This window comes from Lagopus leucura, unplaced genomic scaffold (assembly GCF_019238085.1).
Source record: "Lagopus leucura isolate 7727_CA_CO unplaced genomic scaffold, USGS_WTPT01 Super-Scaffold_100004, whole genome shotgun sequence".
NCBI classification, from domain to species: domain Eukaryota; kingdom Metazoa; phylum Chordata; class Aves; order Galliformes; family Phasianidae; genus Lagopus; species Lagopus leucura.
In genome coordinates this window covers 50,948,411-50,971,420 of record NW_024962264.1, presented here as the reverse complement: position 1 = coordinate 50,971,420, position 23,010 = coordinate 50,948,411, and the positions used below count along the sequence as shown (strand labels likewise).

Sequence of the window (23,010 nt, the reverse complement as noted above, 5' to 3'; positions counted from 1 at the left end):
TAAAACACATAAATCTCAAGGGATGTAATCTTGCTTTCATGTTCAATTGAAATTCTCAGGTGCTGTCTTTGCAACAGACCTAGATCACACAGAACATTCATTTCAGATTTCTGACATGCCATTATCTTTATTATTTTGAATTTCTTATTGATTGCAAATCCTAATTCAGATTAAACCAGCTGCGTGAACACAAATATTATAAACTAACTAGAAGAATTATTATTCCAAAGAATTGGATCAGAATTCTATTTTGTTATTCCAGAAGAAGATATAATTATTTTCAAACAGTTTTGGCTAGAAGCAAGGCATTTAGTTTTGAACAATGTGTAAAACTTCGTAAATTCATGGAATCACCTGGAGACAGACATAGATATTATAATCTCTTGAAATTTAGTTGGTACAACATCTCTACAGTGACTTTTAAACGTGTGGTTTTATGATGTGATATCACTCATAAAAGTGGAGAAACATGTTTCTTTAATCTTTTTTGGATGGATTTACCATCTTTTTTTCATAAGAAGCAAATCAAATATATGCAGCTATTCTAGTAAATGACTTTGATGCAGATTTATACATTTACTTAGAGATTTAGTTTTGAAATAGAAGAGTTTTGCAAATCTTTATTATCCTTTGACAATTATTTGGCCAATAGTTGCACTTGTCTAATGTTATCTGTAGAGAAAGAGGGATATGTGTGCTTGAGACAATAAATCTGAGGGTGAGGAAAAACATTTATAGTAAGTACTGAACTGTGTCAAAAATGAGATAACAGATTTTATCTGGGAATGATTGACATGAGAATTAAAAGTGTAGAAAATATGATAAAAATTCAGCCTATTAAGTCTGATTCCTTAAAGTAAAATAAAGGAGACGTGTCTTTCAGAGACATTTTTTGAAGCACAGAAATTGTTTAAAGGGCATCCTAATTTAGCCAGTTCACAAAGCTATCTGTGATGGCAGGAAAAGATTTTTTTCTTGAAATGCATGCTCTCTCTCCCAGTAGCCATTCAGAGCCTTTTGTCTATTTATATTCATTATTGTTGCTGTAAGAACAGTGCTGTTTTTCATGATTTCATTGGCATGAGAAGCCCTGATTCAGTTTTGCTGTCAATTTTGACCTCTTGTATCCTCTCTACTTTCACTGATGAAAAGCATTAGTAAACAGAAACAGAGAAAACCTCATAAAATACTTTTGCAGCTGCACAAAATCAGTTGTGCATCAGTTGTAATAAAACTCAGGACACAGGCATTTATACTTCATATCTATGTAGGATACAGCATGCACTGAGACTTTGTTCTGCTGTTTATTGCAATCCCACATATTTAGTCAGTTTTCACATACCTGATAAGAAAGGGATTTAAGAATATGCATAAATCTTAAAAAAAAGAAGTCTAACAAAAATTAGAATCTTCAAAATACCTTCACGCAAAAAGAAGAGTGAAATTGATGTTAATTTTAATGTTGATAAGTATTTTGTGTTAAAATGTTCTGAGGAACATTAATTATTCCAGTTCCTTTCTTACCACTATAATTCAAATGTAAACAGATAATTTTTAGTTTTACCTAGTCAGTCACTCATTTGTGATTTAAAATAGAGTAAATCTGTGTGTGGCAATATAGGCTATGAGTCCAATTAAATTAACTAACTTTAATAAACTGTTCATGAGTATTCACCACTGTGGACTGCAAGTTTATTCACTATGTTTAATGGATCAAAATCAGAGGTACTATTTTTACCAAGGGACATCAAATATGACCATCAACACTCTTCTCACTCCTAGACCAAGAAATAACTAGATATGATTCCTAGTTTCTGGTAGGACTTCAGGAAGATTCCATTCTTTTTAATAATTCTCCTGAAATTATTATTGCATAAATCTACAAACAGTGGTTGTTCAGGGGCCTGATATTTGGACACAGTTTTTTTCATCTTGAAACTTACTTAAAATTTGACCTAAGTAAAAGCCATTTAAACTATCTAATGGTCAATGTGTCACATGAAAAAATTAGTAGTACTCTACTGAACAGTGCTTTACATTCACAAGTACCGCAGTCTCAACTGACATCTCTTTTATAATCTTGGAAAGAAATCAGAGATACAAAACACTGTGCAGGGAACCTTATTTTTCCTGAATATTTTCCTTTTTGGGAAACTGTATCCTAAATGACCGAGAAGGAATATTCCTGAGCAGAATATGCAATGTGTGATCTAATATGTTTGTACTCCCCATTGTGATGGCAATAGAAAGCACTTTCATAAAAGAAAAACAGTACATTTGTTAAAAAATTGTTTGAAATAATCACCAAAGCCTCCAGTTTACTTCCTCATTTACGTATTTGTCTATCAAGTTAGATAAGAACTGCAGACTGTGTAATATTCCTGTCTGATTCAGTCTGACAAATATCTTTTCATCCTTTAATTTTTTTGTGCTCTGCCCACTTCCTGTATTTGACACTTTAATTACTAGATTGCCATGTTTTGTTCAAATTTTCAGAGTAACCGTTACTGGTTACTCTGGCCACTGCAGCTGATACTGAATAGATTAGCAGAAAGGAGACCATAGATTTATACTGAACATAATCAAGAAGATTGCATTATTTTCTGGTACTGTAATCAAGACATACATATAATACCCTAATCTCTTCAATAAGCTATGAAGCACTAGTCCAAAATATACGTACTGTGTTTCCTCAGAAATCTGGAGATGTCACAAATTGAGGAATAACAATATTTTGTGAGACTTAAACTTATTTAATTTTAGGAATGAATGCATATACCAGCATCTAGGTTAAGTGAAAACTTACTAATTTTAATGTTGTGCTGGAGAATGCAAAAGAGAAATTGCAATACTAAATGCTCTCAAACCAAGAGAATGGATTAATTAAAGAGTGCTTCCAGTAGAGTCAATCCTGACAGAAATGATTCCTTCTCTACTTTGTGGCTAGGAAGTATCTCACATTTTGGAGGAATATCTCAAAGGATCTGTAGGGGAATAGAGTTCAACTGTCTAGTCAAGGGTTAAGGAATTATGAAGAAAATCTTAACTAGTATCTGGTGAAGCAACCAAAAACGTAGCAAGTTCATCTAAGGAATGAGTGAGTTCTTGGCTAATACACTGATTTAAATACTACAGTTCACCAAGACTCAATTCCACTTCTAAGTTAAAAATTTTACTTCACCTCCTCTAGCTGATGAATTAAATTCTGTAGATTACTCAAGGTCAAAGCAAGGGTTCATATGCACTACAGGCTTCATTATATTCCCACTCCCACTAGAAGGATTGATTGAGATTGCTGTTTCTCAGAGCTCTAGGCCTACATTTGCAAGTGAAACTTGATTTTTTTCTTCCCTGTTTTTTGTTTCAGTCAGACCTTTTCTATCCATTAGCTAAATAATCCAAATAAAAATGCATGTTATGCTTTTCCATTCTATAGTGAAATAAAGTGATACTTCTAATTTTTTTTTTAGCATCACTATGATGCAAGTGTATGATTACAGTCCATCTACCATACATGCATAAGGGGAATTAGTGCTGTGCTTAATTACTAATGGACTGTAACCCAGATTAATCTGTCATAAGTGTGTAACCATTCTGAGCTGATGTTTGTAATTAATTCACCAGCAGTAATCTGCACACACAGCTCAAAAATCAATAAAAAATTAATGAAAATAAATCCCTTTGAGCAGTACATAAATCATATTGAGAGATTCATTATCTTTCTCTATTTGTCTCTCTATGTTTTGAGGTGTGAATATTTTTCCACATGCTTGCTATTAAGAAAGAAAGAGGGAAGAAAAGCTGCTCCCACTCCCCTGTATCATCAGTGAGAAAAATTAGCACTTACGAAAAATATGAATTAATCAGTATTTATAAAAAAAAAAAAATCAGTCTTACTAAGGTGGGCATTATTTAGGAATGGATTTTACCCCTTCTTAGTTAAAAAAATGTGAGTTACAGAATAATTGATATAAACATCAGAACGACACTGGCTCAGACCACTGAGATGCAATAAAAGCTATGACTCAATAACTAGTTAATCAGTAAAATATTTCATTTTTATGTGAAAGGCAAAAACATTACCATTTTCACCTAAATTGTATGACTTTGTACTGTGCTTTAGGAAGATTAGTTTAAGGAAGATAAAGCAGTACATGTTATGAAATTTATTTCATTTCTTCTTCGTTTCTTTAGACAAAAAGAAAAATGTGCATTAATATAAGTCTATTTTTATTTCTATTTTTAGCATTCATGCGGATCATGCATCTTTGATCTCTGCTAAAGTACTGAAAATACATTCTTTGTACTTTTCAATTCAATTGAATTTGGTTTGGTATCTTAGCTATTTTTAATATTATTGCTTAAAAATACAAATTTGTTTATTTTTAAGAGAAATATATATGGTATAAACAGATAAGTGAATATTTTTTTCCATTGTGTGAGATAAGGTTCCGTTATTATGACATAAAAGCCTAAATAGAGCTTCCTGTGGCAGATGTTTTCTTCATTTTACAACACAACTTCTTTCTGATGGTTGCTAAAAAGACAAGTAGTCACAAGATATTTGTTTCTGCTTCATGCTGAGCTCTACATTATTTAGAGAATCATTTGCATGCAGAGCATTGAGAATTTTAAGCTCCCCCTCCTCGCTTTAGAAAATAATGCAATATAAATTAAAAGAGCTTTAGCTTTAACTTTGAGGGTCTGTGACTTACAAAAAAAAGGAGTAATTCAATTTTTTATGAAAAAAGTCACTAATATTTAACATATGATATTATATAATGTTTTGCTCTGTATGTGCAGGAATTAAATGGGACTCAGAATATAGCAATGTATTGCTGTAGGAAGCAGAACTGTATAAATTCAGGAATACAGTGGTCTTATTAAGACAATCAGTTCAAGTAAGTACCTTGTGCAGAACCGTATAAGACAAAAGGAACTCATTGAAGGTTATGAAAGTGTGAAAACATTGTATTCAAGCAAAACTTCATTTCAGTTTGAATTCTTGTCCACGGTCGTAACAGATTCATTTTTGTCTTTCTTTCCTCTCATTTGTTATGATAAATAGTTATGAAGCCATGAGTGAGGATGTATATGTATGTTTCTTTTCAATTACTCAAGCTTTTAACCTATATAATTGTCTTTCAGTACAGATGCTGAGTATTCTCTGAGATAGCTGTGAAATATCCTTGAGATACAATAGTATTCAACATCTTTTGAGGTTTTTGAATGGATAAAATGTATTTGTTGTTACCCTCTACAAACAGTAGTAACTCCCAAATGAAGTTTCCTTATGGATGGGCATAAATTGCGGTGAAATGAAAAATCATGTAACCTTCCTTATCTCTCTTGTAGCAAAACCACTACAGGTTTTCCTGACCTGGTGTCCATTCCTAATAAAGAAAATGAAGTATAAAATAATACCAAGAAATAAAATGAAGTGGTGGCATATTATAAATGCTTAGATAAGGTAATAATGGCTGCTAGATAGGTACTCTTCCCTCCAAGCTCCTGCAGTCCCTTCATTTCGGTATGATTATCGAGGAAATTATGTTGACTGTTGAGTGCTGATCAGACTTTTCTTGAATCATCTTTAGAAGAGCTGACATTCTAATTGCTCTGTGAATTGTTTCAGCTCAAAGTTTGTTAAACACTGACATGTTTCACTGAAAAAAAAATAAAGGCATGTAATTTGACATGGTGGCAGATTAATGCTTCAGCATCAGATTGGCAGAACAATTAGACAGTTTACAAGTGTTCTACATCTTAATGTCTGTGCTACTTCAAGAAGCCATGCAAAATCCTACTTTTCTGAAAGATACATTGCCATTTCAATGATAGCAATAAGTCAGGCTATTAAAGACTTAAAGGGATTATGAGGCTTGCAACAATTACATGTAAATCAAGAAAATTAAAATCTAGGGAATTTAAGTTCAGAATGGTGTATTTTGTATACGTAAGCTTGTACTTCTTAACTCTCATTCATTATACATAGGCTATTGGTCTTCTGAAACAAAAGGAAATAACAAAGCCACAACTATAAGATAAAAACAAATTAAATGAGAGAAGACAATGAGTTTCTGGTATGCTTTCTTTTGTTTTACCATGTTATCAAGTAATGAAATTAGTATTTCTCTAGAATTCATTACTTTGAATTTGATTTCCATTACTGTATGCAACCTACATTATGATTCTATACTGACAACCAGTTGATTAATATGACTTTGGCCTGTAACAGAACAACTTGGGTTTTTTTGTTAAAAAAAAAAAAAAAAAAAAAAAAAAATCTTATAAGAAGAAAATGATCTTGAAATTTTCTGCTTTAGAGAGTCTCATTAAACCATTTTCAGGTTTAATGGGTGTCAGAACGTTGTTGGTTTTGATTTTTCTTTTTGCTAACATTACTAACTTCGTTACTAACTTTTTCATTCTGTATTCATTCAATTAACTCATATGTTAAATGGTAATTTATTTTATTCATTTCATTCATCTAAAATGTTGAGGAGAAACTACTATGGAGGTTGAGACCAAAGTAGATAAGTGGTAGTAATCACATTAACAGAACTGCAGTGCTGAAGGGAGCATTTAGAGGTCATTTTGTGTATTAATCCTTTCCCAAGGTAGGATTAGCTGATTAAGAGTTTATGCTACCCTTGGGAGAATTTTGTCTAGCCATTCTTAAAACTCTCCCAATGGTGGAAAGTCTGTAACCTTCCATCACTATATTTATCCTCAAAGGTTTTTCATTTATTTATTTAAATATTATTTCCAACCTGATTTGTCACACAAAATAGATTTTTCCCAGTCTTACTTTACTATATATGTCTTTTTGGTACATGAGAAGTGCTGTTTTCTCCTTAAAGCGCATTCTTACTCTGGCTAATTTTCTCTCATTCATTTAGAAGGAAGAATACAAATGTTAAATAATCAGTTACTTGTCTTATAGTAATGCTTTATTTATTTATTTATTTAAATTTGTTTCAGTGATAAAGGACAAAGAATTTCACATTTGTTTTGAAAATTCACCTATGCTCACTTAAAATCAGCTAAATACTTGGACTTTTGGAATGCTACTGCATTGAGTCTTGCTGGTCTTGGAACTGTTTACAGAATACTTAGGGTATAAGATGCACACCACATTTCAAGTAAAGGACTTTAAATTCTCATTTTCATTCCGCGATCCTTTTTCCTTAAGTATCAAAAGAATAAAAAGGTTCAGAATTCACTTTGTATCCTATCATCGTACCTCCTCTCACTGTGTTACTCATTCAATTAATATACATTTAAACCTTTCTGGACTCTGAAATATTTCTTGAGGACTGAAAAGCATTTCAGAATTCTGCATAATATAGATGAAATTATTTTGTCCAAAAGCAATTAATATATTAATTACTTCAGTGCAATTGGCATGTTTCAAACAGTGGATCTATGTTTGACTTTATTCTGGAGGACTGTTCAGAGATAGCATGCGCTGTCTCTGCAGCACATGATAATGCCACATTCAGAATGACAGCAGTCCAAGCCTTGGGGCACTAAATGCTTCTTGAGATATGTTCAATAGCTGTTTAACTGCATTTAGCCTAAGGTGCAGAGAAAGAAGTCGTTGATGCCTTCAAACACGTTTAAGTGTTTTAATAGTGTCTTGGCTTGTCAGAATTTACCACAGCACTAACAGAGAGCAGTTCCTGAATTACTGCAATTAGGAGGCAGGAATTTCAAAGAGCCAGTACTGCAGTAGCTCTCTGTAGTTCAGTGCTTTTTTCTCCTTAAAACATGAATTCCTACAATGTGCACCTTCTCTTCTGCATCATTGTTCTCTGATCATGTAATCTATACTAGTGATGGTTTAAGAGCTCTATTGTTGCTCCAATCATGCATCTCATAAAACAAATAGCTATTTAACATAAAAGCTATGAAATGTAAATTCATAAATGAACTCCTGTTTAATTATAATAGCTTTAAAATAGCTTTTAATTATAAAAGCTTTAAAATAGTTTTGGTGGTGTTCCACTTGAATTTTTTGTGCGGCACTCTGAATGTAATATATTTGTGTACCTAGCCTAGGAATATGTGGGGTAAAAACTGACACATCCAAACTACAATGTCTGTTCTTTATAGTCAGTAGCTATTCCTTTTTTCACCGTAGATTCAAACTGAACAGGTATTCTTCATAGACCTTCAATAACTGGAAACATGCAGGGGAGTAGCAGCAAAAATCTGTGTGCAGCCATTGATTTGTAATAGATACAATTCAGCACACTATCTAACAGTGACTCTTCAGATCACATGGACCAAACTGTGTGGTTTTAAAGTACTTTAATACTACTGTACAATTATGTAACCTTTCCAGTGATGTACTCCAGAAAAAGTCTACAACTAGGAACACTTTCTTGGTGCTTAGTTAGGGTCTTGGGAATGTTAGGGTTTTGTAGATGGATAGGGAGTGACTACTGCTCTGAAGAGATTTATATCTCCAGGGTCAGTAAATGGAACAGAACTTTAGACTACTTGGGTCGTACATTGGTGCCGTAGCCAGTGTGAGTGTACAACTGACTAATTCTGCAGTATGTATATTGTCGTGGTTTTGTGTTTTTTGGTTTTCAGTATTCTACATCATAACATCATGTAGTGCACTGAGAGTTAAAGTGTTAGTGCTCCAATTCCAGGTACCTGTCCCTATACATTGCGGAAGTCATGGGATCTGGCCGCTCCAGGTGGGGCGGTCTTACTGCCTTTCAGTAGGTGCTGGAGGGTGCTTTCCTACCTATAACAAGCTTTTCACGTTTGGCCCAGTCTCAGGAAGTCTCTCTCTCTCCTATTCCATTTGATTTATTAGTCTCAATTTCAATTAGATTGTATTATATTGTGTTATCTTGCATTCTGATATCATAGTTAGTAAAATAAGTTTTCCTCTACAGATCGTTGCCCAGCCCCCATCTCCCTATCCCTTTTCCCTTTTCCTTCCCATTTTCTGGGGCAGGGGGGAGAAGGAAGGGGCAGGGACCTACTGCCCCCCTGTCATGGGCATAGATTGATCTAGTATACATTAAATCACATAATTTATAACATTCTCATTGACTACTGTATTCATAATACTTTGTCCTTGTTCACATACATTGACCTTCTTCGGTATGGAATGGGAAGAGAGAAAATAATAGAAAATTGTTTGGGTGGAGTATTTTAGTTGTTAGTTTTTTGGGATTAAACTGTCAATGATCATTGTGTTTCCCCTTTCAGCACTGCCATGCTAGATGCCTTCAATTTATTTTTTTTTTCTTTTATAACAAGCAATCCTTCCAGTCCTTAAGCAACAGCCAGATACAATCAATAGAAACATGATCATACATATAAATAACCCCTTTCATTTACATGCTTTCATACAGAGCTTTATGGAAAATTTCTCAGAAATTAGCAATTGATTTTTGAAGAGCTGTTGAATCAATAGTAAATTTTATTTTATTTTTAAATGATAATTATCATCTAACACTGCAAATTTTTTGGTGCAATCTTATGTGAGATGCAATAAGGAAGTAAATTTTGGCCCTCCTCCTCTGTGGGACCCTGTAATCAATGTTCTCCATTCTTTTAAAGCTGAAGTCTGAACAGATACAAATGAAATTTGATTTCTGTATACTCACTTTCAAAGGTAACTTTTTCTGTAGAGTGTTAAAATTTGAATATTCTATGTAAAACTGTTAAAAACTAAATTCAAAGTCTGTAAATGTATATACGATGAGAAATACCATCCTTCCAGGTTTATTTTCTATAAAATTTCTTAATAACTGGCACTTAAACTATGAATTTGAATCTGTTTCAAGATAAATAACTGTTTTAGAAATCTGTTATTCTCTTCTTTGCTGATTTGCCAACTCTGATAACAAGTTCTTTGCTGTATCTTATTCTGTTAGATTTGTCAGCTAGCAGGGTGATTGCTACTGAAGTGTCTATCTTTTAAAATGATGAGTACTTAAAAATCACATTATTTAGAGATATGTTCAGATGCAACTTATTCTAGAGGAGAAAACTTTTTTTTCCTCTCAGACTCAGAGATTGCTCTCGACCCTGGTTAGATAATATGAAAACAGACAATAAAGGTCACTAGTCTGCAAAAGGTCAATCTGTTCAGAGATTTAGTAAAAGTACATTTAATTACTTTGTAGTTAAAGCTGTGAGGTGTTTTATTCGTAATGAAGGTTAAATCTCTGTTATCTACTGAAGTGCATAAGAGGTACCCTGGTCTTCATCTGACTAGTTGAGTTATTTCTAATAGTTTAGTCATGAAAGCAAAGACAGAAATGACAGAAAATATTTACTTCTACCCCACACTTCACCACCAAATGTTGAAGTTATATCCATCTTTTAAACAGAAGAGCAGACAAGTTTCATTAGTATGTTAGATTAAATGTGTGCTACCCTGAATTAAGCTCTTAAAACAGTGGACTAGAAGACTACAATAACTGTATGTGCTAAATGCTAATTGAAGGATTTGTTAGAGGAAAATGTATCTCACAGGATTCAGTAGTCCATAGGAGGCAAGGCTGCTGCAGCTTAATGTCTGCAGGTTCAACAAGTAGCAAAGCTGAGGATGTGTTCCCAGCAGGCATGTGCACAGAGCACTGTATGCCACGTATAGACACAGCTAGACACACAGAGCAACTCTAAAACACATGGGACTAATGGACTTATCCTACTCCTCTCTCTTGCTGGACAGCATAGGAGATCAGTAGTGAGTAGGAGTGTGTACATGTGTAAATAATGCATCCATATATATTACACGTGTATACACACATTCACTATAAAGATTCACTGTATTCAATCTGGAGAAGAGAAGGCTCCATGGACACTTTATAGCAACCTTTCAGTTTCAAAAGGGGGCCTATAATAAAGAAGGGGGTATACTTTTTTGCAAGGTCTTGTAGTAGAACAAGGAAAAAATGGTTTCAAAATAGAAGACAGGAGCTTTAGGCTGGGTATATGAAAAAAATTTGTTACAGTAAGGCATTAGAATAGGTTGCACAGAGAGGTGGTAGTTGACCTGATATTCAAGGTCAGGCTGGATGGGGCTCTGAGCAACTTGATCTAACTGTAGGCTGTTGCTGGGAAGCTGGACTAGATGGCTTTTAGAGGTGCCTTCCAACTCAAACAATTCTATGATGCTCTGATTCTATATACAATATACTGTAAATATAAGTATATATACTATATATATATCCAACTTTATATATACATGTATTTAAATTTGGATTATATACATTTATATATTCTGGGATTATATGTATATATATATATTTCTGCTTCTTCCTCCTTCCCTCAACCCCTTTTTCCACCTTTGTTCCTTCCCGTAAATATTCCATACAATCCCCAATTGCTTTTCTCCTGCATCCCATATTGTGTCCTAAATCCCATGACAGCAATCCTTCCTAGACTGAAAGGTGATCAGGATATCAGCTGCTGATGACTCATGGCCATTGGCTTCATTCCCAGACAACAGGGCAGATGGCTCTGCTGGAACAGCCCTGGGAGGGGCCCTGACAAAGTGGTTGTTCCTCAGGAGTCCTTGATTTGGATTCCCATCTGCCACTGCACATCCCTGTGCTTCACTGAGCCTAGACAGTGGCCCCTGTTATGAATCTGGGAAGATTCTGGGAGAGTATTTGTTTTCCTCCTCTTTCCAGTTTGTCTGAGGTCCTTTGTAGGTATGCAGATTAGCTTTATCTGAAAAAATAACAGGGTGAATGAGCCACATGCTGACTTACAGGTTATTGCTTGATGAAGCAGTGCATTGCACTGTAAAGCTGAATTTCACAAGATGTTTCATGGTTCACTTTACAATAAAGGATTCTGCATTTGTCCAGAAGTAAATATGGGATACAGTACAATGCAAGATGGTAAACTTTCATGTGTATGATTCAATAGTGTGGGGTGGATTTTTAGCAACCCGAGTGTTGCTGGTTTAGGGCCTATTTGCCTTAAAAAAAGAAACCTTCAAACATTGTGAGACGTTACCAGTTTCAAGCTCAACCAACAAACAAAAAAGTAACAGCAACATTTTTCAATTAACACACGCTCATGTTTTAAATAAAGGTCAAACAATTGTCTTATGAAGTATTTGTTTATATTCTTCCAGAGCAATAACTAAATAGTGGTTGCAAGCATAATGTTTAATGGCTATTGTTCAGAAATAAAGTGTTAGTTGAAGACCTTATAGAGGTTTAGGTGGAAAGTTGTTTTGCTTTCTCTTAGAAAGATCAGAAGAGTTTTCTTGTTTAAAAATCAAAGCACATTAGATATAGCTTAGCAGTTAATTATGCATTTTACCTTTAAGGCGTGACAGAATAGTATTAGATTTAGCAGACTGAATTCAGTGATGCATTGAAATATGAAATATCGCACAGTGTTCATCGTGCTCTAGAAATATTGTCAACTCTTCATAAAAAATAATAGGCCTTTTTTTTTTTTTTTACAATTTTGCAACAAATTTTTAAAGAAAGAAATAGCTAAATTCATGAATGAATTAGGAAGAGTTGAATGTAAATCCAACTTCCAAGAGCTGTTGGAGATTTATCAGGATTAAATCTGCAGCTGCTGAAATGGAACATGACTTCTCTGCTAGCATCTAATGTAAATATTTTAAATCAAATGAAAGGGAAAGGATTTTATTTTTTTGAAATAAACCTCGGGAATGTCTTTTTTTCTTTTTCTATAAACTAGGAATTTATACAATTGTCATACTTGGAATTGTCAGTGTTTCAGAGGGCTATTTGGCAGCAAAAATCAAAGAAAAAACTAGGCAAGCTTCAAGGAATAAAATTAAGACTCAATATACTTTTGGTCGACTGTTAAAATTACAGTTCCCACCAATTTGGGTGGGGTATTGCGAAGGTAAAAAGTGGCTGCCTTCCATATGAAGTTCCTTATTATTTATTTCTATGAAGCTCCTTACTCCTTTTTGACTTTTTTTTTTTTTTTATATAAAAGAAACCTAGAAGTTGCAGCATATAAGTTTTAATATATGAAAGTCATATAAAATACACTGTAAAATTAAATTTACCTTTTGATTTTTCTTCTTTGTTAACTTTATTCATCTTGTTACTTTGTAGGCAACTTTACTTATATCTCATAAATCATAAAGTAAGGTAAAGTGAAGAAAAGAAAAAATTTCAGCATCCTATCCAGTCCTCAAAATAAGTCCACTGCAGATGCAGTGATCTAGAACAGGACACCTTTTAACACAGCACATCACATGAAAAATATCAGTGTACTCTTTCAGGCAGCATTCAGATTCTCCCTACCTCTCTACATTGCATACTCAGCACATATAACAGCATTACCTGTGTATGTTGGATTACACTTATAACCAACCACAGTTTCTTTGTATGCTCCTACTAATCACTGACTGTAGCACTCATCCTGTGTCCTAACAATAAATACCATGTTGTGAGAAATACATCCAGAGATTTACCTTGTGCTAAAATTGAGTCTTATTGTCAATAGCAGATCTGCTCACATGCCAAAAGTTAAGAATGTTCATAAGAGTTTGCAGGTTCTGGAGCTTTATTCTACTTTCATGCAAGTTACATAAAAATCAAAGAAAGCTATTTTTAATAATCGCAAAGAAATTGGCAGCACAGAATTAAGTGCTTGGTTGACTCTCCTAGACAGCAAAAAATCAATCAGTAACTAATGCCAAATTTGACTTTGCTTTTGAGATTGATTGACAAACATAGGAACTGAGTTAATATTTTTACTTTTCAGTTCTTAATATTCAAGTTAAACTACCGATATTCTTTTGGCGTATGGGCACATGCAGTATAAAAGAAGATATTGCTAAGGAAATTGTTACAACATTCTTATTAAGGCTTTTAAAAATAACTTTTTTAGATTTAAGGATTCTCAGTTTCACTGGAAGACATTGCAGTATTCATTTGTAAAGGCAATTCTATTTTACTTTCAGATTCAAGGCCTCTGCCAGATGTAGCCCTGACAGGGAAGTGTACCCGAGAATGTGATGAATATGGCCACTCGGACTCCTGCTGGATGCCAGTTCGCACTTCTCCTGAAAGAAAGCAGAAGAGCCAGCCAAAACTCTCCACTTTCATGCCTGTTGATGAACGGGGCAGTCAGGAAAAGCTGGCCAATGGAGAAGCTTCCCTCATGGGTGATCGCAACAGAAACCTCCTTAACAAAAAGTTGACCTCATCCTATGAGACCTTCAGCGCCGCTAGTTTCAGCAAGAAAGAAGAAGGCAATCCAGAAGATATCCCCCTTACACAGACAGGGGAATATAAGCCATCTCCTGTCAATACTCTAACTAGAAGAGAAGTTTACCTGTAAGCTAAAAAGCAGCAACAAATTTCTTTCATGTTGTGAGCAAGAAAAGGGGCAAAAGTCTTAAAAGCAAAACAATTTTAATAAAAATATGAAACAAAAAGAGGAGGCCACCAAAGAGACATAAGCTCTGCTTGCCACTTCTGCCTCCATAGCAGGCATTTAATTATATGGTCTGCCTGACTATACTGTACAATGTAGAAAATGTTGTTACTTGCATGTCAAATCCCCCCTCACCAATTTTTATTTTCCTAAATCTATGGTTGCAAACTCCTCCTATAGTAATGAGCTTGATTAAAAAGGACACAACATGTTGTTTCTCCTCTGCAGAAGCATGAGTTAAGCCACTCATTTTTTCGATGGTCATCTGGCTTGTTGAGGATAACAGGTCAGGGAAAATGTATTCAAAGCATATCATCTAAATATTGCTGATCCCCACCAGGGACAATCCTTCCGAAACCATACAGATATAAAGATAAATATAAAGGAATAATCATTAATAGGCACTTTGTGAAGACCACAGCTTTAATATTCTCACCTCTCATCTGACGCAGGATGCTACAGAGACACGTTCAGCTTGAGACTGCCGTCCAAAACATGGCAAACTTTCTTATGAATCATGAACTCTGGTTCTGTTTTATCCATAGAACAAATGTGTTCTAGCTGTGTCTCTTTCTCTCCTTCTCTCTCGTTCTCTGTAATGATTACTTCAATGTAAACACAATTAGTAACACATAGTAGCATAGTAATGATAAACTCTTGAAATCATTTTTTTGGACAAGACTAACATTTAACTGGGAAGATAGTAATAACAAAAAGGCCAAAGATCACACTATGGATCAGGGGAACTGCTAAGTATTGGGGCTTGGCATAGAAAACTAATATACTCATGCACATGTACTCATAACACACCTTCAGTTACATTTGCACAGCAGCACGTTCTACAAGCCCAGATGACAATATTTTTTCCAGTGCGGTTCAGTTGAATGCCTAAAGGAAATGATGTGGGTTTTTCTTTTTTTTGTGATGACATGATATGTTGCAGCAGATGTTTCATATATGATACTGCCAATTCCAGGGAATTTCTGAAGTCAAAATTAAAAAATAGTAGTATTGCTAGAAGGCTGTGTTAGTGAGAATGCTTGGTAGGATGAAGGTGGGCAGTGTGGTGATACAATGACAAGAGAATATTACAACTCAAATATAAAGCCTTCTTTTCAGAGTACAAGGAGTGATTGCTGAGTCTTTTGTCATTGGTGTTGCAGATTGATTTGTATCAAACATGTAAGGTTTTCTTGAAACAATAGTGCATTAAAGCCAAGTGAAGTGCAATGCTAAACAGTGTCAAGACTCAGAACATTTAGGGTAGGTATTAAATAAACGGTGTGATATGAAACTCACCTAGGGGGTCAAGATGAGTCAAAACGAATCCAAACTGTCTACAATATGCAAGAGCTCTGGGCTATAATGATTCTCACAATGAGCACTTCAGGAAAGGAAGAGGAAATGAAACAGGTTTTTGTGCAATAAAAGCTACAAAATGCGCAGAACTTCAGCCACTTTCTCTCTAGCTCATGCTGCAGTAATAATGACAAACAGCGCAGACATTCAGATGAAAGTGACACCTGAAGGACACAGCTGGAGAAGGGGAGAAGCGTTATAATCCCTGGCTGTTTCACCTGGCATTAAAGCATGGTTAGATGGCTCTCTAGATACTATAGTCATAATGTAGCTTTGGGTAGTTTTTTAAAAATAACCGTAAACAGCCTATAGTAGAGGTTGCTAAATCAATACAACTCATCACATTTATCTTTTGAATTCACTTGTCCATATAGTCGGTGATGCTGTTTCTGGCTGTTCCATTCTCTTCTCTTAAGTTTACTTTCTTCATGTAACATTAGTTTGTGTATAGCAGTAATGATGAATGGGCACATTTTAGAAAGAAAATCAAAGATTAATAATGATTGAACATTCTTATGTTTAATTATTTAAGTAATATGAAGACATGCAAACCAGTACTTTGTTATGAGACTGCATAGAGCAGTTACTGCTTTGTATAATCTGTATCTGTTTAAAAATGCTTCTAAAATGCTTATGTAACGTATACACATTTTTCTTGCACGTTTCAACAGAATACACAATTGCATAACAAATGCTGAACAGAATTTCTTTTGATAAATTTTTATTTAAAATTACACACAAAAAAGAAATAGGTAGCTTGGTTCAATATATTGTTAAACCCTTTGTCTACAATGCTAATAATACAGGTCATAGAAGACCTTCAGATTAAATGGATCAGCAATCACTCACTGATTTTCGCACCACATTAAGACAGTCATTAAATACTTTACCTGCGAGCATCTCCTTAGAACTAAAATGGGTGTGAAAGAATTTTTTTAAATACTGTAAGTATTCACAACAATTCTAGTAGAACTAGCCACTATTAACATGCTGATTACTCTTCTGACCTGGCATGACACACAAATATACTTTGTGTTTGTATTTCTCTTTTTATTTTAAATATGTTAAATCTGGTACCACTCCATAAATAGAGTGCTTTTGTATAAAAATAAATAAACTATAAAAAATAATTAGGGTGAATGCAAAATATGCAACTGTGCCTTTTATACCTGTTATTATGGTAGAGTGGTATTTGGGTTTGGACACTGAGGGATAAGGGGCTATTCCCAACCTTTTTGAACCTGTATATTTACCTGTTTATTTTCTGAGAAATTATAAATAATATATTTAAAAACAAGTCTTTTGCCAAACTCAGTTAATGGACCAGTCTTAAGCATTATTAACACAATGCTGTGGTTTCAATATGTCTTGAAGGTTGTTTTGTTTGTTCATTTTTTGTTGTTGTTTTTCTAATTAGTCTTTGTGAGGGGTTTGGGATTGTCTTCATTTGGTTTTTAATTCTGCAGCTTGGAGAACAATGATCAGTCTATACTATAGTTGTTTGGCAAGGTGTCACCAGTTCATGTTGCCAGGAAAACTGACAATTTTTTTTTTTAATTGCTTTTAGCTGCCATCACATTTCAGTTGTACAGTATAGAAATCAACATTTTATTTCTTTCCATGGTAAACTCGAATGAGCTTTGCATGTGTTTTACGTTAGGGCACCTTTATAGATTGATGCATTAATATATAACTTTATATGTATTAGAAAATTCAATAGCTTTGGTCTAAAATCTACTGCTCATTTTGGATCTCAGATCCAGTATGTTTATTCAATATGATTTCTGACTGGCCTGCTGCCTGAGTTTCAGGAAAAAAAGGTAAACATTATTTTTATGTGGGGGAAGAATTTAAATGGGATTCAGATGATTGACTGAAAGGCTACCCTAGGAAGTTGTCAAGTAGGAAAGCAAAGAGTAGAGTTGAAGACTTGCCATAAGCACAGCTATCACCAAAAGCTTGCAAGAACTTAAACTGAAATGAAATATTTTTCCTTTTCTTTCATTGGTGATAAATGTACAGTGTTTCCTTAAGGAATGAAGCAGATGAAATAGCAATAGAAATGAAATTCCATCAGTTAAGTATTATTGACTGAAAAGCAAGAAAGAAGACAATATGTACCAGCTACCTGGGGTTTGCTTTCAGACAACTTCTTCCTAAATTTTAAAGCACTTGCATTCAGTGTGGTACGATCTGTTTGTAATATTAATCATTGACTATTGTTCTGCAACTTGGATGTTGATAGTGAAGCAGAGAACAATTTATCATTGTTTATTATGAATCACTATGCACGCAACTATGCTAAACATGGCAAAATGTATTAAACGCTAGTCCACCTCTATTTATGAAATATTTACATAATTTAATTTGTTTTTGTACAGTTTTATGTAAATAAATTGCTTGTCATTTTTGTCTCTGCAAATTAAAATATAACATGATCAACTGGTTGCCCATTTGCCACTGTACTTTCTGTGACAGACTCTTACATTTTTACTGGATTGAAACACTGGATTGAAATAGGCAAGCTTGCATATTTAACCTATATTTTGCCTGGCAAGGATGAAGACACTCTTGTAACTGGCCACTTCTTTAGCAGCTGATGTATCTGAATTTACAGAGTGAAATTCAGAAGAGACTATTCACACTAAGCACTGCATACAGCTACTTTCAGAAATAAGGTACTTGTAATGACTGCAGTTGCTTCCCATTACTGCTCAGAATAGCTTCTTCTTGAGTCATGGTGAAAGCGTTAATATGGAGAATAGTAACGTTTGAGTGAAAACTCAGCTATTTCCATTATGGAATAACAATTTTCCAGTGATCAGAAAGGTTGTTATTTTTTTCCCTTAGAAGTTTAGAACTCTTAATTTCTAAAGTGTCAGTGAAGCATCTATAATGAAAAGAGCAAAATAATTAACACTGTTTAAGAGCAAAATGGGAAATGAAAAACTACAGATCTTTTTAGATGTGAGTCAAATCATCCATCTCAGCATAACAACAGACTGAGGACAAACTATCCTCAAGAAGGAACATCTCAGAAGCGGAGTTTATCTCTTCGCTTTCTGCTTGTGAAGATCAGACACTGCTTTCTTTGTTTAACATAAAGCAGGTTCCAAAAAAGCCATTTAGTTGGAATTTGCATCAGTTGTGATATGTGCAAAATATCCTGGGAGGGGAAGAAAGAAAAATTAAAACTTTTGTTCCCCTTATTGGTGCAACTGTTTTGTACTAAATACGGTACTGTTATAGAGACTTTGCAAATTATTGTATAGAATTCCCCACTGACAAACACAAAATGCTGTTTCTAGCTATTTACATTAGTTGCAGATTAGGCTTTGATTTGTTGCAAATAAACATGGTCTGGCCAGAACATCTTTTTTACTTCTATTTTTTTTTTTTCCTTTTAAATAAGCTTGACATTGCAAATTTTTTTCTCTGACTATGCTTTCAGTTAACATTGTCTGGTCTTCTGTAATGAATGTGTCAAGAAAGATTCCTCTTCCCATAAGCAGAAACCTAAATCTGCATGCTCATGGAGAGAACTTAACCCACCAACTGACCCCAAATCTTCCACGTCAGACTTGAATGAGACACCCCTCAACCTCTTTCAGCAGTAGCAGTATTTTAATGAGTAACTTCAATGAAGCTTTCATGTTTATTTTATACTAGATATAGTATGCAAGGCATGACCTTATGTTTGTTTATTTTGTCTTTTATCTTCATTCTTCTAGTTTACCAACTGCATTTAGGAACGTGATTACAAGGAAGATAAAATAAATTTCCTGAACTGCAGAATGGTAAGAGAGGATTATATAAACTGGTGAAAGCTAACAATTTATGCTCCCCTTTAACCCTGGCTCCATTTCTCCCTCTTGCACTGCAGTAAAAGGTAAATCTTATGCAGAGACTGAAATTAATAAATGTGACCTAGGCAGAAATAATTTCATGTCTTTATTAAGCTTCCCGAGGGGAGTGTATAGAAGATGGTTAATAGTTCATAAATGTGCAAATCATCTAATCTATGCCAAAGAAGAAAGCAACACCAGAGTCAGAGAGAGAAGTATATTTAGCATATTTGTCATATAATAGGATTCTAGTCAGTCAGTTCATACCACTGTTTCTTCTGAAGCAAGTATGGATGGTTTAAAAACTTAAATATATTTACCAAGAAACTATGAAAATAAATAAATAAGTGAAACTTAAAATATGCATTCTGCAGTGGCATGGGGTAGCCTCTGGGAGAAAGAAGAAAGAACAGCAAATAAGTACAGTTTAATTGGCACAGAAATGTTAGAAATAGATCCCTTTAGACTTTCAAACTTAAAGATCCTAGAATAAGGAGATATTAATGCATAATTTGTAGCTATCTACAGTATGATATTGTTAATTTCCAAGAAAGTATGGCTAATTATAAGGCAAATGATTCTATTTAAGGCGGTGTTTTAAAAGGTTTAATTTTTTGGTCAAAATATTTATATCTTATTATTTCTCTGTAAGCCTATTAAAGCAAAATTCAGCAGACTTCTAATGCATTCTCTGTAGGGCAAGCCAGAGTTGAAAAGACCAATGTATATTTTTCTTAAAATTTTATTTCAGAATACCTTCTATTTTCAGGAATGTGACCAACTTCTTCACTTTTACGCTGTAATCATGGTTCTGAAAAATAAAATAAAAAATCTGGACATCTGAACTATCACTGCTTTCCCGAACATAGCAGAAGGAACAAAGTAATGCCAGAACAGGGTCAGTAGACCATTTTGCAACTTTTCTCGCCTTTGGTAAATCCTAAATTCAGCAATTCAGCAAATCGTGAAGTGCATCATGAGGAAAGCAATGTAACAGAATGAATCATTGTCTTTTTCCCCTAACCCTATAGAGAATTAGAGAAGGAAAACAGTAACAGAGCAAGAGGAAAAGAAAAAAGTACTCTCTATTGCCTACTTCTTGTGGATTTCCAGCACCTATAGAAAATTCTATTACTGGAATCTGTAATACTAGAGTCCATCTTCTCCCCATATAAGTGTACACCTTCACATCTTCCAAAAAAACTTGCAAGTTCTTCTATGGTTGTGGTAGTCTGCTCTTATTTGAATATATAGTCAATGCAAATAGAAGTAAACAAATGAGAATTCTGAGATGAGAAGGATCCTATTGTTCTGAAGAGATCCACAAACTTTTGAACACAGAGTAATAATTTCAGTCTGAATAAAATCGTTGAAATAAAAAATTTAGAAACTAAACAGAGAAAGGAAGATTAAAAAAAAAACCACCAACAACTTAGGGTGATGGAAACCTAGTATCAGCTAAGTGTGTGTTCACATAGATTTACCTAAGAACCCTCTCTCTTCTGGCTTTTGAAGCAGATTTGAAGATCCTCTTCAATATTCCAGAGAAGTTTCCACTTCTGTCATTATCCAGTGTCAGAGTGAGAATAGGTATGAGGACCTATATCTATTCAAAGGTAAGATAAAACAAAGCATGTAAGTTAATGCCTGTTTTAACATAGCAGGGTACAATGACTGCACGCAGAACACTAGGTAATTACCAAAGTTCAGTTTCTCTCTAGTTTTCTATTTCATGTGAGTTGCTAAAACAGAAGTCAAAATTCTTCTTCTTTCGCTTTTTTTTTTTTTTTTTTTTTTAGTATTAGTTCATCTCTTCTTGCTGACAGTTGCTGGAATCATCTTGGCACCTACTTGGCTTTTCCTTACCTTGTTCATACTCCTTTTCAGTCTGACCTCTGACCCTCTGGCAGGCCTCGTGTTGCCATCTTTATCATTCAAATTATTAAAGCATGGCAGACCCCCTCACTCACAAATCTAAACATGAGTTTAAATATTTGAAATGTTTTTACAGGTAGTAGAACAAGGAGTGTGCCTGGAATTTAGAATGATCTAATGTTATGCTGATTAATAATACTGATCTTAAGTTCCGGGGAGAGCTAAAATACGGCTGTGTGTAAAGAACAAACCACACGCTGGGTACAACCCTAGAATAACAAGAAGTACATTTCTTCTTGCTCTAATCTGTACTTTTTGTAGAAATGAAAGGAAAATATACAAGTGCTCCAGGTCACTTTGAAGTACAGTTACCCTCATTTCATTAATACAAGAAAGAAAGAACCATCTTTTACCCAGCCCATGTTAAGCTTGTACTTTGGATGTTAAGCTTGTACACATTGGATGTCCTGACCGAACACTCTCATTGTTTCTGTATCATCACTACAGCACTGGTGACTAATTAATGATATATCTCGAGTGACATGCTAAGTAAGAGCAGCATAAATCTGACCAAGAGAAACGATGATGCAAAAGTACTATCTACAGAACAAGACATTAAAATTACATTGCTCTGAAAATAATGCCTCCTATTTAATTCCATGGAAATTACAACAGACGCAAAGAGCACAATTTTTCTACATAGTTCACCACCATTAACTGATCTGTGCAGATGAGCTGATCAAGATTCCTCATTTCCTCCTATGACATGCCATCCAGCTGTGCATGGCCATCCAGAATGTGGCTTATCTTTCTCAGCACTGCTGCCACTGATGAACACAACACTGCCTCACTGTGCTCACATCCACTGTTCTATTTTCATAAACACTCAGCAAGTATCTCACCTTTGCCTCATAGGAACTTCCATGTTAGATGCCATTTTATCAGACCGTCTTTCTGCTGCACCTGTCACATAGCAACAAAATATAATGGAATATTGGTGGAAAGTTTCAACCTCTACTGCCATAACATCAACATCCACCTCTGATGTCATTGGCCAAGATGATAAAAATAGGAGGCAATACTTTTGGAGCAGCTCCCAGATAACTCCTAAGGTGCTACCGTGTATCTAGGTGACACATTATTATACATTCATGTAAAGTTAAATACCTACTTTTCAGTTCCAAAGACAGCTACTCTAGTCAAAATAAGCTTTCAGAAAGAAATAAAGAGAGGTGACAGTTTTGTTAGTCATGGACTGAGAAGGTCACATTTAAGAGCTGCAGAATAATTTTGCTCTACTGAGTGACTGCAGATGAAATAAATTTAGCAACACTCAGAAATAATACATCTTGTCTTTCCTTATTCAGTGATGGGATCTGAAGCTTCCAAAAGTTTACTGCTCAACAGCACTCAGAAACCAACAAATGCATAAAATTGAGGAAATATTATCAAACAGAACAGATTATGTTTCCTATATCAAGATGACCATAAATACTTTTCA

At 34.5% G+C, this 23,010-nt stretch overlaps 1 protein-coding gene and 1 long non-coding RNA gene across 4 annotated transcripts in view; both read left to right on the top strand.

Moving 5' to 3' along the window:
* PCDH7 (protocadherin 7) overlaps positions 1 to 15,450 on the top strand; it is a 252,714-nt gene extending 237,264 nt beyond the window's left edge. For 2 of the 3 annotated variants that reach the window (XM_042871429.1, XM_042871428.1), the window contains exon 3: positions 13,955 to 15,450. In XM_042871429.1, coding sequence (XP_042727363.1) covers positions 13,955 to 14,334 — 380 coding nt within the window. In that variant the 3' untranslated portion in view covers positions 14,335 to 15,450. Of the gene's footprint in view, positions 1 to 13,100; positions 13,137 to 13,954 lie in introns of all 3 variants that reach the window. The other variant, XM_042871430.1, reaches the window with a different exon arrangement.
* Positions 15,451 to 18,406: 2,956 nt separating this feature from the next.
* On the top strand, positions 18,407 to 21,232 carry LOC122180303. The gene is made up of 4 exons (XR_006178991.1): positions 18,407 to 18,467; positions 19,521 to 19,586; positions 20,404 to 20,532; positions 21,153 to 21,232. It is a non-coding gene; the product is annotated as an uncharacterized LOC122180303 (long non-coding RNA).
* The last annotated feature ends 1,778 nt before the right edge of the window (positions 21,233 to 23,010 follow it).